This window comes from Tetrao urogallus (assembly GCF_951394365.1).
Source record: "Tetrao urogallus genome assembly, chromosome: 3".
Lineage (NCBI taxonomy): Eukaryota > Metazoa > Chordata > Aves > Galliformes > Phasianidae > Tetrao > Tetrao urogallus.
The window spans coordinates 33,392,908-33,409,323 of record NC_136815.1 but is presented as its reverse complement, the minus strand read 5'-3'; the positions used below and the strand labels follow the sequence as shown (position 1 = coordinate 33,409,323).

At 43.7% G+C, this 16,416-nt stretch overlaps 1 protein-coding gene across 1 annotated transcript; it reads left to right on the top strand.

Annotated features, from left to right (window-relative positions):
• Nucleotides 1-14,587: 14,587 nt before the first annotated feature.
• RRS1 (ribosome biogenesis regulator 1 homolog) lies at nucleotides 14,588-15,658 on the top strand (the record flags this gene model as incomplete). The annotated part of the gene is made up of 1 exon (XM_079533338.1): nucleotides 14,588-15,658. The coding sequence occupies one exon, from the start codon at nucleotides 14,588-14,590 to the stop codon at nucleotides 15,656-15,658; it is 1,071 nt and encodes a 356-aa protein (XP_079389464.1).
• Nucleotides 15,659-16,416: the final 758 nt, after the last annotated feature.

Sequence of the window (16,416 nt, the reverse complement as noted above, 5' to 3'; positions counted from 1 at the left end):
AAAGGCTGTGAGAGCTGGGACTGTTCAGCGTGGAGAAGAGGAGGCTCAGGGAGATTTTATCAATGTGTATACTTGAAGGAAGGATTTAAAGAGGATGGAGCCAAGCTCATGTCCAGTGAGATGACAAGAGGCAGTGGGCACAAACTGCAACGCAGGAGGTACTCTCTGCACACCAGGAAGCAGTTCTGTGCTGTGTGGGTGATGGAGCACTGGCACAGGCTGCCCAGAAGCTGTGGAGTCTCCTCCTTGGAGATCTTCAAAAGCCATGTGGACATGGGCCTGGGCCTGGGCCCCCTGCTCTGGAGACCCTGCTGGAGTGGGAGGTTGGGCCAAATGAACCCAGAAGGCCCATCCCTCTTCAACCATTCTGTGACTCTATGATTCTATAGAATGACTCTCAGCTCAACTCGCACACTGATAAGCTTGGCCGCGAATTGTTGACTCTCCCAGTTTATGTCCATGGTGGTCTTCCAAAGAGTGCTAAGCAGAATCTTCACATCCTTACGGAACAATGCCATTGCTCAACTCTTTTCTTGGATTTGTTTTTTTGGGGGGTTCTTTTGTTTTGTTTTGTTTATGAGCTGCTGGCCTGACCAGTCACTGGCTTTCTGAGTTTTTGATGGATTTGGGCCAACAGTCAAGAGACCTTGACCTCATATTCTGCCAGCTGCTCTTTGATGCTATTCTGCCTACTTCTCAGCTTTCTTCCCTTTCTCACCTGCAGAGCTCAAGGGTGTCATCTCATTCTAATGGGACAACTTTCCTTGCTCCCCTCTTCCCTGCTGTCTTCAGAAAGACCAGGAGACATTTCTCAATCTCATTGACCTCAGTGCAATAATTCCAGATATTACCAGTAAAACAGACAGAAGAGTCAAAGCTACAGTTGCACATACACCTGCAAAAGATGCAAAGCACCTTCCTGCTATTAAATGAGTGGCGCAGCCACCCTACAACCCACAGAGCAACACAGGTGGTGATGGGCAGTGAAGTCTTACTAATGGAGAGCTCTGGGGTGACATTGCTGTTTTACCGCTTTGGGGGAATCTTGTGCCCTCCACAACACCTCTTAGCTTGACAGTTTCATTATGAGGCACTTGCAAGGCCCTGAGAAGCAGTGAAAAAGGGAATGACCCAGAGGAATGATTGCAGCTTCTGTAGGCACACTTGAGTCACCTTCAACTGTCCAGTGCTGGTGCTGACAGCAAGTATTTCTCTGCAGACTGTGCAAATCGCTCCAGCACTCTGGGTGAGTACTTGGCTGCTGATGTCCACAACGTCACTGCTCCCTTGTTATCTGTACCCAAGCCAAGAAATTTCAGGTGAGCTCAGGCAAGCCTAGTCTACACCTTGAATTGCATGACAGCGTAGGTGTAAACTGAAAAGCTGAGTACATGGGACCTCTTAAGTACTTTGGAAATACAAGTTGAGTTCTTGACACATGGGATGGAAGGGAGGTAAACAAGCAACATATCTGTTCTGAAAACCTCTTATGCATCTACACATGCCCAATCTCCCTGTGAAAAAGCATCACGTTAACTATGAACATTCAAAGGCTTTTAGATCTTATGACTTCACTGGAAGAGGAAAGCTGAAAATAGTGCACTTTTTTATAATGAAGGCATTTACAGAAGCAAGACTCTTTTACCTGTTTACTGTGTGGTACTCAGAAGAGAAGGTTCTGTGAGCATGTGCATCAAAGAATTGTGAAAAATGTATCTCCATTATCCGTGTTAAATATCTCACTAATGTGGAAGAAAGATTAAAGGTCATCAGTCAAATGTACTTGTGACACTGGAAAAAATCTCTCATTTGGTTTCAAGTGATCTTTAGGCTTATGATATTTTTGTTGAACAGAGAAAATGTTGATCAATGAATCATTAGGGGTCCTGTGTCTGATAATGGAGGTCAAGAGTGCCTTCTGAGATGAGTTTAAGATGTTTTTATGAACCTGTCTCAAGATAGCTGATTGCTTTCTAATGTGATGAGACCTTCTCCAGTACTTGAATTTTAAAATATTTAGAGATCTTCACTGAGAAATGCCTCTCAACAATGCTTCACAAAAGATGAATTACTGTGTAAATGAAACTCAAGGCAAATTTTAATAAAATCAAAGAGGTTCCAGTATTCTGTAAAAAAAATACCTTTGTTTTATAAAGCACTTGCCGTAATAAGGCTAACTCAAAGGAAGATACCCTTAAAGAAATTACTTTGGAACTAGGTGGACCTCATTTTCTTTTTACTAACCTTCTGTGTATGTAAATACATTAATTTCCAATTCTAACTGCTTTCAGTTGAATTATGGTTCATTATAAGAGCAGAAACGTGAGAAGAAATGAATACATCTATGCTCAGGTCCCAAGCAGCAAAGCTGTTCTCAGCCTTGATGCTTTCTGATACAAAATCTATTTTGCATCTTGATGGCCAAATAGACTGTATTCACATTCACCTCACAACTTTTTTGCACAGTTAGAGAAGTGCAAAGTGATGTCTGACTAAACAAGAATCAAGCCTTCACAAAAGAATTTTCTTTCCTGTTTTATGGTCCCAATTCCCATTTTGTTTACCCTAAAGTAAACCCAGTTAAATCCACCAGAGTGTATGAATGGAAAACACAATAAGGAAGACCTTAATGAGAGGAATTGAACAGTAGTGTTCATATTTAAACGGCTGCATGCTTTGTAAAGTTAGCATATATGGGATTTTGTTCATGAACTCTTTTTAAATATGACAGCTTAGGACTTCTTGAAAGACAGCTCCAATATCAGCTCTGAATTTATGAAAAAGGAGCAGAGCAGTTTTCCAGTAGGTTCTGCCAGACAGAACTATTCATGGTAGATCAGTTTCCTGTGCAGTGCTTTCACCTGGCTGCATGTTAGAAGGCAAATTATTAAATCGCTAATGAAGTTGGTGGCTGTTCAAATTCATGTATCTTGGCTTTGTTATGCAGCTATGTGACAGAATGCTCAATTGTCTCATCTGCCATCTGGTTCGGTGTCAAGATGTGCTTTTTTCCGAGTGACATTCTGTTGTCAATTGCAACATTCTTGACATTTCTAAATGTCTTTGTCAAGAAGTTTGTGGTCTACTTTATGTTTCCACAAGAAAGTGTTGTTGATCACCCTCGGTACTCTAGGACTTGCTGTCGGTGGCAGCGGGAAGGATCGCACACCCTGTCATTTCTACACAGCACCTTAGAAAACCCTGAAGCTTTGCAATCATTCCTCCCAATTCCCTGCCAGTTTCACTTATGAGTGAAGAATTCAGATGGCTTCACTTGTTCTATTTCTATTTTGTTCCTCACTTGTTCTACACTTTCAGTATTCTTCTGACACTATGTACATGTGTGGCATCAAAAGGATGATTGTTGGTCATGAAGGCTTAGCTACCTCGTGTAGGTCAGGACTGCAAAGAATCAGTATACTGATAAGGTGTTCAGCTTACAGTTCTTTGTTTAATAAACTGGTTGCATATTGGGGTATACTGTGCAGTGTATTGTATTGCATCGTATGAGTGTGATTTTGACTTTTGACCCTTCCAGCCCACACACGCCAACATGTTCTTTTGGGGAAATTTTTACAGATCCCAGGGAATTGGAGGGAATAATCAGGAAGAGCTACCTTGCTCAGGGCTAACCCACTGCATCTGAGCAGGCATGCAATATAAGTTACAAAGATTATAAGACCTGTCTGAGTGTCTTATAAACTTTTCCCCTTTACATATCCTTTCCAACAGGGTAACCTAATTGTATCCCTGCTAAGCATACCTTGCAGGTACAGACAGTTGTTAACATTCTTGTACCCGATTGATTGTCCTCAATCTGTGCCCTATAAAAAAGAATAAAAAGCAATACAGAGCAGCTCTTGATGCTCTGATGGCTGTAAAGCTGTGCCCCTCTAAATAGTCCTACTAATAGTCTCTGCATCAAACTAGATGCAGAAAGCTGGCAAAGCTGACATAACCAAAGGCAATGCCAAGCCAAGGGTCAGGCTATAGACCCGCACTGCAACAAGGGGAGACTTGTTAGTAAAATCTTTCAGGATCAAGCACTGCATGGCTTTCATAATGCCTTTAAATAACTTCTCTGAGACTTCACCAAAAAAAAAAAAGAAAAAAAAAAGTTAATACTGTGCAGAAAAAGGTCACAATGGCACATTTCAACAAGAGGTAATTAACATATTATTTGGCCTTTCATTTGTCAGTTCTTATAAAGTGATCTACACAGCCAGCAGTTACATAAGGAATCTGTTATACTCTTATTAGCAGAGAAAAATTTCATTAAGAAACTCTATTAGCTTCATGGAGGGGCTATTAAGTACCCACATAAACTATTTTCACACTTCCAGGTTTTTTCTTTAAGATTCACACAGACAATGGATACACAAAGTTGCCTTGTGGGACAACTGTCAGAAGATGCATGTATTTAAACAAAACATATATTCAGTAGTCAAGTATCCAGTTGAAGCTACTCTCCTTCATTTTTATATAACAGATGAGAGTGCAGGGCCTTCAGATTTCCTGCTCACTGAGATACACTGCTGGAGAATTTTGTGTTCAAAAGCTGCAGTTTAAATACTTCACTTGTGTCAATCTCTTTTCCACATAGACAAGTTAAAGATGAAGCTATGGTAGGAGCCAGTGTATTTTTAGCTTATCCAAACAAGCTCTCACCTAGCATTAGCCCTCCTTACCTTCACAAGTCTCACTTGCTGCCCTCAACTCAAATATGGCAAAATAAGCAAAATTTTGCTCTTCTGTACCCTGGTAAAAACCTCTGTGTTATGATGGGATTTTAGTGCAGCCACCACAGAAGTTTGCTAGGAATTTTAAGTCAAAAGTTGTTTTTTAGACTCTGAAATCTACACCATCCTACTCATTTTCAGACAGAAGAAAGAAACTTTTCCTTTTAAACTTGTTATAATACCACCCTGAAGGAATGTTGAACAAAGAAGCATCTCAAATGGTTTTGAAGACTTGTACTTGTTAAAAGCAAGTTTACAACAATCTATTGATTTTTCCAAAATTATAATGAAATCAAGGCAGGAACATACCCGTGTCCTGTTTGATCACGTGCCAGCAAATCTGTATATGAAAAGAAATCAGTGGATTTCTCAGAGGAAGGGCTCAGAGCTTCAGTTCATGCTTAGTTTTATCTGCCTTGGTTTCAGCTTCAAAATTCAAACAAAAGAAAATGCAGGTGGCTAGTCTGCAGAACAAGAGTACCCAGCTGAATAGGAATAGGAGTGCAGTTTACAAGCATATTTTGTTTCTCTTTATATGTAATTTTTAAACAGTGTAGTAGTGTATTCTGCATGGAAAATGCAAACTCAAACATGAAGGTATAAAGGCAATATTATATTTTTTCAGAGGACAGTAATGAATATCACAAAGTGTATTTTTCCAGTACATCAAATAAATATTTGCCACCTTGAAGACCGCTGCTGAATACATTGAAATAATAAACACAAATTTCCAATCCATGACCAGACCTTTTAGCAAACAAGAAGTTTGATGTTATCCATCTACCTCTCTTTTTGTTCAAATTCTTTGACTCTAGAATTATTTAGAAGACCCAGGTTTAGCGTCAGATGTTTTCACCATGAAAACCCACAACCTGAACAAGAGCATATTCCAAGACTCGCCAATATCCTCAGTCCAGTCCTAAATCATCGACTGCTGTTTTTTTCCTTCCTCTCTTCCTCTAATCAGTGGAAACATAATGAGAATATGCTTTATCTAGAGCTGTTTTGCACAGCTTGAGTAAATTGGAGTGAAGAAAAAGCTGCAATCATTCGAACCACTCATTTAAAGAGATGTTGATCTCTTTCTTCCCTACTGGTCCTCTAAAACTCATGAAGTATTTTTCCATTTAGCTTCTCCTTTCCTCTGCTCTCTACAATTGTAGGTGTCTGTGTTTTCATTGATGTAGAATACAAAGCCCAGGGAAGGCCTTATTAACTAAGTGAAAGGCAATTGCTTTTCCACTACATAAGGCTGCCCACACTACATGTGCAGCTGGGATTTTCCATGATCCTCTAATTGACTAGTAACATCAACAGGGGTTGAGTCATAAGCTTTATTCACAACCCAACTATTTCTCAAACCTACCTCCAACTATTTCTCATCCTTGCCACACCATCCAAACTTATCACACCATTTATACCAGTGCATTAGAGGAAAGTTAATCCCAGCTTACTTACACAATTCAGTAGGTACTTTTTTCAGGTACCCAGACGCAGACATGCACTTGAAATGCAAAGTCTGGCACACCTTTGCATAGAAAAGAGCCATTCTGTCCACAGAAAAAAACAGTCCAGAGACAGAGTGCAGACTGCAGCAAGGCTGCCCCCCAAATCAGGTGAATTTTAGCCTTACAGAAATAATTAGAAATATTACAAAACATGATCAGGGTAAAAAAGAGACAACAGCTTCAAAAAACAGGAACAAATAAGAAAACACAGCAGAAATAAGAGGGATGTAGCTGAGGAACCTGCATTAATGAAGAAGGAGGAACTAGTGACAGAAATGAAATGGATGGCAGGAAATCAAGGCTCCAAATGATGGATTACGTGGAGCATCTCCAAGGCACTCTGAATGGGTCTTTAGGGAATGAGGCAAGTTTCCAGAAGCCCAGAGAGCAGGCAAGTACAGGATCATCTTCAAGAGAAAAGAAAAGTGTCCTTTGTCAGAATCTGAGACATTTGGATAGGAAGAAAACATGAATGTGATTGTGAATGTGAATACAAGAAAGTGACAAGGAGTAGCAACACAGCTCAACAAACACTCTGTTTCCACAAAAAAACCCGATCACAATAAAGTTTGGAACTAACACTTTTCCTGCACTGAAAGCACAAGGTAGTCTCAGTAGCAAAGACAGAAAACAAACTGTATGAAATATCTGCACATTTGAAATCAAGAGTTAACAGTACTGTAGATTAAGCCATTCATGCAACCTTTGACACAGAAACAAATATTTTCTGTTGTGAAAATGTGCAAATAATTAATGATTTTTATTGTGTTGCTGAGATTCTGTTCCATTTTACAGGTTTGCTGCTATACTTGTAGCACAGCAGCTGATGAACAGAAGTATGCTGCATAAAACTAAAAGAACAAGGATACGCTGCATAGAATTCCTGATTTGGTTATGTAGTGGCACAAGGGGGGCACCATGCAGCTCAGAAGCTTTCTCATCCCCTCCAAGGACCTGGGGGCTCTGACTGCAGATTAGGACAGGGAATTTCCTTGCCCAGATCTGAGGGTTATGATCCAGCAGCTGTAGAGAAGTTACCTTGGGATGGCCAATGTCATTGCTGCTCTCAGTTAACCCCTCACTTCCCTGAGATCCTGACCGTGGTCTAAAAAACCAATAAATTGACTCTGTTAATCTCTAGGGTTTCTTTTTCATAACAAGAACTATTTCAGACAAATCATTTATCACTGGATAAGACATACAGTCCCACTCTTAGGTTGCAGGGCCTTTCAAATGAAAAATGTTTGTTCAACAGAAATTGTTCTAATTTACTCTGAACTACAACATACATTCTAGGTACAAGCTTACATAATTTTACAGATGATTCTTGTCTTACATGAGTCACCTGTGGTTACATGTGTTTGAAAACCTCCCTAATACCTTGGATTATACTTATCAAAGTACCATTTTCCTGTGTGTAAAAACATCTAAAGCAAGATTTTTTCCCCTTTCATTGATAACTGTCAACTGAATATGTGTTAGCAAGACCTTGAAGTGAGTGAAACCAATGTAATTGAAACATCAGATTTGAAACACAGCACTTAGTATCGTTTACTTGGACACCTACAGGGTACATTATCAAAGTACCTTGTAGGAGGCATAGTCACACACACAAACGTTTCTGCTGTTTCGTGGCAGGACCTGCATGCATATTCCCCACACCTGATCACACCATCTTCAATGTGTATTTCATCACGCTGGTGTCAAAGGTAGCTTTAGAAACAAAACAGTCTGAAAACAAGTGGAAAACAAAACATCATCCTGACTGATCAGCCTCACAGATGAATGGAAATGTGGAGGATATAGTTATAAACTTTGTATGGGGAGCCCTTTCCTTGCTGAGAGCCATGGCTTTGCAGATAACTTTGAGAAGCAGCGTCTCAGCATACATCTGCATGTCATCCTGCAACTGGGATTCAAGTGGTTGTCCTGTATGAAATAGTTGTGGCACGCATATGAAATGGTGCTTGAATTTACAACTAGCCCCATGCTGGAGGTTCCCAATAGGTCACTGAAGAGTCATGATCCTAAATGCATTGCACTGTTTTGCCTTGAGATCAGATCTCACCCTTCTTCCTTTGGAAAAAATCAATATTCAATCTATCTTGCTCACGTGAATGCTATTATCCACATAAATTCAATGACATGTATGTGGTATTTCTACATGCACATAAAAGGCCGAGGTTCACTATCAAAAATGTTGCCCAAGAACCGTCTTTCCATGCAACTGCTGGAAAATGGGTGGCTTCTGACTCAGAAAGCATTAAAACATAGGAGCTGCCACAGTCACTCTCAGCAAGCATAGATAGGTTTATGCTAATCTATGCTACGTGGTATTGAACCTTCATGTCCATTTGATTTGCCTTCCCTCTGCCACAAAAGTCAGTAGTGACTATGGCACACCTTTTGTATCATGGATATAATTTACATACATCTTATCACTCCAGCTACTGGACACATTTCCTGCCACGAGCCCCACACAAGAACAGAGGAACTGTTTTTGTTCTTCTGGTTGCAAGTGTAAACTCAATCCAGGACAAATTTCAGTGCATGACAGGTTTCTTGTAGAAGAAGGAAATCTGTTCAGTGTTTTTAAAAGAACTTGCAGAAACAATCTTATGCCAAAGAGTAGGCATACTTTAGAAAGGTGATAAGAAAGACTGACCCTGGAAAAAGAATATGTTACTACACTGCCATTCTTCTCATCACTGTCTGATAAAGCTCCCACTCAGTTCTTTCAGTTCTCCTAAAACACATCTAACAAAAGGAAGTCACACCATCGCTGTGATTTCTCGTACTAAAACCACACTACAAGAAAACTTTCTCAAAAAATCAGGTCACTGTAAAGCTCATAAAAAAGAAAAACATGTCACAATCAAATTTCAGCTTGATTCCCTAATGCATAGCAAGATAGGCATCATGCACTTGGGAAGGCCTTAAATTAGCTCAGCTTATGTTTTGTTTACCCAAAATCAGTTCAATGAAACCACACAATCACAGCCAGTCAGCAGATCAAAACAGATTATGAGCTACCAATCACTTTCCACAAGGCCTATAGGCATCCAGATTTGAGTGCTATCTCATCAGCCATCTACATCTGTCTTCAGAACCAAAAATCTGACTCTTCAGGGTATCCACTTGTACCTGTATTTCCCATTACCCAGTTTTAGGTTTTAGAACTGTATTTACAGCCTCCCGAATCTCCTTTTTCACAAATACATCATTCTGCTAATACATCAAATTATCTGATAGGAGAAATTACAAATGGAGCAGAAAAGCTTTTAATCACATCTGTACAGGTAATTCTTTCAATGGAACAATCCACAGGCTTAGAATAAAGCAGGTCCTTTAATCCGTTCCTAGCTCAAGGCCTTATGTTGGTGACACCATGGGAAGGAACTATCCATTATCTGTAACAGGTAACGTAACTCTTTCTTTAATAGCATAAATTGTAACCACCAAGCTTTTCTTTTCTTTTTTTTTTTTACTGCTGAAGTAAGGCATCTCGTCTGATAAAAGATAGTGGCTTAGTTCTCTGCATTGTGCTTAATTGTGACATTTATTTTTCACATTATATGGACTAGTGAACAGGAAAAAGTCTTTAACCAGGTTGTTTTTCCTCCTAGATGGACTTGGACTGCAAAAGCACTTACATATCCCAAGAAATAACACGCATTTTGAAATCAGGATAAAAAAACGTATTGGGTAGCAAATTAGATCTACAAACTGTTGTTCTCAGTTTAGCTTCAGTGAACTAACTTCTCCCTTACAGGAAGAAATTCTACCATGTAAATTTCACTTTAAAGCATACTGAACAAAATCAAGAGATCACTGCCTCACTTGGAACAGTGTGCGCATTTCAAGGGTACTTTCTACCATCTGCCAAAATTACCAGCACTTTGAGTTTCCCTGATAAAAGCGTTCTTCATAATGATTCTTTCAGCAGTTTTAAGAATTCTTCGAATCGTCTTGCAACTACATCTAGTGCCATCCAGAGGTAATCGGCAAAAGTTTGAAGAGTAGATCTACATTAATTCTATCACAAACAGTAAGATGTGAATACTGTGTATTAGAGCAGTTCCTAAGGAACACAAGGCTTAAGTTGCATCCCAGCTGAACAGAAGTAATAAAAATAACAGCTAAGTAGGGTTAAGACACATTATAGCTTATTGATGTTGTGGTTCATTTGGTGTGTTGCATCCTGTGTTATGCTTTCTATTACTCTTATGGCAAAGTGCTCCTGCAGATTACACTCTGCCATCTTATGCTGTTCATGCAGGCCACAACTATAGTAAGAAAAAACAAACACAGAAACAAAACAAAGCTTTTCTCACAGCAAAGAAACCTTGCACTCTGCCATAGCAGCCAACTTCTGTCTGATCATCTATTGTACAGAAAGTAAGCAAGCACTAAGGAATTAAGCACACATGCACACAAACACTGAGTTATGTATTACTGTCATTCACACTGGAGACAGTAAGTTGGGTAAGAAGGGTATGGCTGAAACTGGTCAAGTATCAATGGACTGTGAAGGTCTAGGAGGCCTAGGAGGAACTGATTTCAAGTTCTTTAAGTGAGTGCTGAGAACTCCCAAATCCAGCCATGGTTGGAGAAGTGTGGTATTTCAGATTCTAAAACCAGATGCCCAGAAGAGGGGATGGCCAAAATAAATAAACATTTCTAAAAATTCATCCTTTAGAAAAATTACCGCAAAAATCTGTTAGGAAAGCTGGAGCAAACACAAGGTATTTATTTCCTAAATGCAATTTCTGCAATTGGTCTTTTCAGTACTGCACACATCTATACACTTCAGTGAAGCTGTGTGCCTGCTTGTAATTCTCTGCTATGAACTAATGGTTATAAGCTCCAAGTGTGACTCTGATTACTACAGTGAGAATCTCAGAAACCAATTCTGCAGTCTCCCAAAATACCCATGATCCCGTTTTAAAATCCTGCTTTGTACACAAATCCATTCAGACATTCTTCAGACTACTTTACCAACCACACTGTGAAATCACAAGCTCAGAGATGTCCTGTCCATCACTCTGCACAGCAGCGCACAGTGCTCTGCCATCTCTTTGTGCAGCTGTAGTGACTGTGTAGTCACACTTCAGTAGGAGACAACACGGTGCTTAGGAAACATGAAGCACAGTAGAGTGAAGCTCATAATTCAGTTCTTCAGTTATGTCTGTCTTTCAGTGCTTACACGACAAAAAGTTTGGTGTTGTCAGTAAACTAAATTATTTCCTTCTGCTACACAACAGAAGATCTATACATCCATAGACTATGAAAATTCTGCGTAAGATAAGCAAAATCTGGCTTTGTCAAGAACTGCAGCAAAACCATCAAAAACTTCAGCTTGATCAGGGTTTCACTCATGCCCATTAGAAGTATGAGTCTTTGAAAAGATGCAAGAAGCTCTTTCAGTCTTATTCTCTAGTAATGCATTTAAATGATTTGTTGTTTTTTTTTCCTTATGCTTTGACAATGTTTATAACGTTTACTTGTGACAAATTTCAAAGACTTACCTAGATTGATGAAAGTGTGATATTGATAAATAGGAAAAAAAAAAAAAAAAACCCCACCAAAAAAATCACAATTTTTCTCAGTTTATTATTAATTGTGACTCTCCAACAACATGCATAGAGACCAAGTGCACAGGAGCAATTCCTTGCCTTCAGCAATGAAACATACAGCAAAGGGAGAAAAAAAAAAAAAAAGACATTAAAAAACTCACCTTTGAACTCAGTTTCAGACCAAGTGTACTGAGTGTAGAGTTTCCTGGCAATGATCCCCATGCAGCAAACAAACAGACCTGTTTACTGATTTGCAAGCACTCATATAGCAAATTACAATTCCTGGAATACATAAGAAAGCTGGAATTCAGCTCTAAACAACAGTTCCCAGAAAGTGAATTGCTACATTACAGGCTTTTTTTTCTTTCTTTCTTTCTTTCTTTTTTTTTTTTTTTCTTTTCTTAGCAAGTTCAGGCTATCAGATGAAATGGAACAAATCCTGGTATGTACTCCTTCTGCTGTTCTTTCTGACACATAGTAATCATAAACTCTGAAGGTAACTTTGGAAGTGTAAGAAATATTAGCAATTGTGTCCTTCCACTCCTAGTCATTTATATGAAAGCTTTAGGATTTTGTACAAATAATAACCAAAAGAACTCAAAGAGTTCACTGCATAAGAACAAAACTCAGGAGAGCACAAGGATCAGCAGGTAGCTATTGACCAGACTGCCATTCAAAAGTACAGATGTATGACTGAATCTCATCTAATAGTGCACGTACATCTCTTCAAAGACACATCTTTAAAGTTCATTTTATCTGTAATTCTAGGTGAAAAAATAACAAGGTCCAAGAAAAAACATATCCTCCAGTGCAATGCCATCTTGTGGTAAATGGAGAAATGGTCTGCACCATTGGCTCCTATTTGTTCCACAGTGCACAAACCACACCCATAATTGTTGACTTGGGGGTGAAAAAAAGGGAGACTTCATCACATTTAGAATTATAAGTGTATTCATCTTTATTTACAATCCTAGCATTTTCTCCAAAACATTGCCCTGCTATTATACTCAGAGTTATTTCCATCACTCCAGACATAATGTATCTATAGAGATGTGATTAACTTAGTAGAAATGTGTATCTTGTGTAAAAACTCCCATCATTTTCTTGGATACAGATAGATCCTCCCCCTTAGCTTGTTTTTAGGGCACAAGTCAGCTCAAAATGTCATGGCTATGCAATCTACATTAGTGTAAAAGGATCCTTCCATACCTCATTTATTTAAAAATAGCATGGTAATATCTCTGACTCAGCCGACCTTTGGATGCATGCAGTATCACCTCACTTTTCACTATGCTTCACTAGACACCTGCCAGGTGATCCCACCTTCCAAATGCTGCTCCCCTTCTTCCTTTGCCAAAAGCCCTGCCCACAGGGCCAGTGTCGGTCCTAATGGGGCCTAAATATGGGACTTGAATTTTGGTTCTGCTGTTAGCACACACAGAACATGGCTTTGCTGCAGAGATGCAGATGCTTGAATGTTATGTTATGTTATGTTATGTTATGCTATGCTATGCTATGCTATGCTATGTTATGTTATGTTATGTTATGTTATGTTGTGTTGTGTTATGGAAATCTATGCTATAGAAAAAGATATATATATTACTAACATATCTGTGCATCTTAAATCTGCCTGGTGTTTGCATGCACACACCAGCCACAGCGGCAGGGAGATTTGCAAGACTGTTTGCTCACCCTGGATGCTGCGTACTCAGTCACAGCCGTGGCCTTCTATGATGGGCAACAACAGGGCAGCAACATCTGACTTTCATAGAATCACTCAATCATAGAATTGCTCAGGTTGGAAAAAACCTTAAAGATCGTCAAGATCAACTGCAACCTAACCATACTACCCTAACTCTAACAATCCTCCACTAAATCACGTCCCTGAGCACCACATCCAAATGGTTTTTAAACACATCCAGGGATGGTGACTCAACTGGGAAGCCTATTCCAGTGCATAGCCATCCTTTCTGCAAAGAAGGGTTGATATCCTGATATCCAACCTAAACCTCCCCTGGTGCAACTAGAGGCCATTTCCCCTCATCCTGTCACCTGTCACCGGTAAGAAGAAACCAACCCCACTATCACTGTAAGCACCTTTCAGATATTGGAAGAGAGCAGTAAGGTCTCCCCTCAGCCTCCTTTTCCCCAGAGTCAACAGCCTCAGTTCCTTCAGTCTCTCCCCGTAGGCCACATTCTCCACGCCCTTCACCACCTTGTTGCCGTTTTTGGACCTGCTCCAGCACCTGTGTCCTTTCTGTACTGAGGCGCCCAAAACTGAACACAGTACTTGAGGTGAGGCCTCACCAGTGCTGAGTACAGGGGCAGGACGACTTCCCCAGTCCTGCTCACCACACCATTCCTGATACAAGCCAGGATGCCGTTGGCCTTCTTGGCCACCTGGGCACACTGTTGGCTCTTACTCAGCTGACTGTCCATCAGTAAGTACATCAAGGTCCCTTTCCCTCAGGCACTCTTCCTGCCTGGGGTTTCAGCACCCCTCACACTAACCCTGTCTCATGCTGGGGCTAAATGCAATGCCTGTTTTACAACCATTACACAACCGGGCAAGGGGCTGCGGAAGCCCTCTGGGAACAGAAGGAGCAGCAGGGGGGCGAACATCTCCCGGCAGTCACTGCAGGCCCGTAGGCGGGCAGGCCTACAGCTCCCGGCAGGCCGGGCGCCGCACGGAGTTCCGTCGCGCTGACTCGAAAGGGCCGCGCCGCGCTTCCTGCGCTCGGGCGGCCACACGCGGCCCGCCACCATGGCGGCCGTGCGCGTGGAGGAGGTGCTGGCGGCGGCGGCCCAAGAACAGCAGCAGCCGCGGAGCCTGCAGGTGGAGAAGGAGCTGGAGCTGGAGTTCGACCTGGGCAACCTGCTGGCGCTGGACCCCAACCCACCGCCGGCCGCGGCGCTGCGCGGGGCCGGGCCGCGGCGGGAGTCGCAGCTGCGGGCGCTGGCCCGGGACAACGCGCAGCTGCTGGCGGCGCGGCTGTGGGAGCTGCCGGCCGAGCGGGCGGACGGGGCGGCGGGGCCGCTGGTGGCGCGGCTGCCCGAGCCCGCCTTCCGCCTGCCGCGGGAGAAGCCGCCGCCGCGCCCGCGGCCCCCCACGCGCTGGGAGCAGTTCGCCCGGCTGAAGGGCATCCGGCGCCGCAAGCGGACCTCGCTGGTGTGGGACGAGCAGGCCAAGGAGTGGCGGAGGCGCTGGGGGTACCGGCGGGCGGGCGGCGACCCCGGCCGCGCCTGGCTGGCGGAGGTGCCGGCGGGCGCCGACCCGGAGGAGGACCAGCTCGCCAAGCTGCGGCGCGCCAAGCGCGAGCGGGTGGCCCGTAACGAGCTCAACCGGCTGCGGAACCTGGCCCGGGCGCACCGCTCCGCCGCCGCCGCTCCGCTGCACCCCACGGGCCACCAGAGCCGCCAGGAGCTGGGCCTGGCCGCGCGTGTGGCCCGCGTCTCCACCGCCTCGCTCGGCCGCTTCCAGCCGCGGCTGCCCAAGGAGCCGGCCGAGCCGCCCTCCCGCGACGGCGGCAAGAAACGGCGCTTCGGGCCGCTGCTGGGTGACTTGGCGGCCGAGCGCGGGCGGCAGCTGGAGCTGCTGCGGGGCATGAGCGCCAAGAAGCCGGCTCTGGACATCACCCGCGCCGTCAATAAGCAGCTCCGCGAGGAGGACGCCGAGGCGGCCGCCGCCAAGGGCAAGAAGCGGGCGCAGCGCGGCAAGCGGGGCCGCCGGCAGCAGCAGCGACCCGGGAAGAGGAGCGGCGGCGGCAAGAAGGGCGGCGCGGCCCGGCGGCAGCAGCGACCTGCCGGAGGCGGCGGCAGGAGGAAGAAGGCTTGAGGGACTGCCAGCCTGCGGGCCACGAAGGGATCGGTGCTGCGGGCACTGAGCGACTGCGTGCGAGGGGTGCGAAGGGACTGCTCTGCCGCTGTGCGGCCCACACCTCTGTCAATAAACACCCTTTGGTCTTTGTAAAATGTCTTGTGCGTGGCTCCTATGGGATGGCCGGGTGGCAGCTCCCATGCCCGGCAATGGGAAGAACAGGGCTAGGCAGCAGGGTGCAGCCTGAGCTGTCCGTGTTGTCAGACTGATAGCAGATGTAGTTGAAGTGGGCCAAGCGTTGGGTTCTGCATTTTAGTTGCAACAACCCCAGGCAGCCCTACAGGCTTAGGGAGGAGTGGCTGGAAAGCGGCCAAGAAGGCCAACGGCATCCTGGCTTGTATCAGGAATGGTGTGGTGAGCAGGACTGGGGAAGTTGTCCTGCCCCTGTACTCAGCACTGGTGAGGCCTCACCTCGAGTACTGTGTTCAGTTTTGGGCGCCTCAGTACAGAAAGGACACAGGTGCTGGAGCAGGTCCAAAAAACGGCAACAAGGTGGTGAAGGGTGTGGAGAATGTGGCCTACGGGGAGAGACTGAAGGAACTGAGGCTGTTGACTCTGGGGAAAAGGAGGCTGAGGGGAGACCTTACTGCTCTCTTCCAATATCTGAAAGGTGCTTACAGTGAGAGCGGGGTTGGTCTCTTCTCACTGGTGACAGGTGACAGGATGAGGGGAAATGGCCTCGAGTCACACCCGAGTCGAGGGGAGGTTTAGGTTGG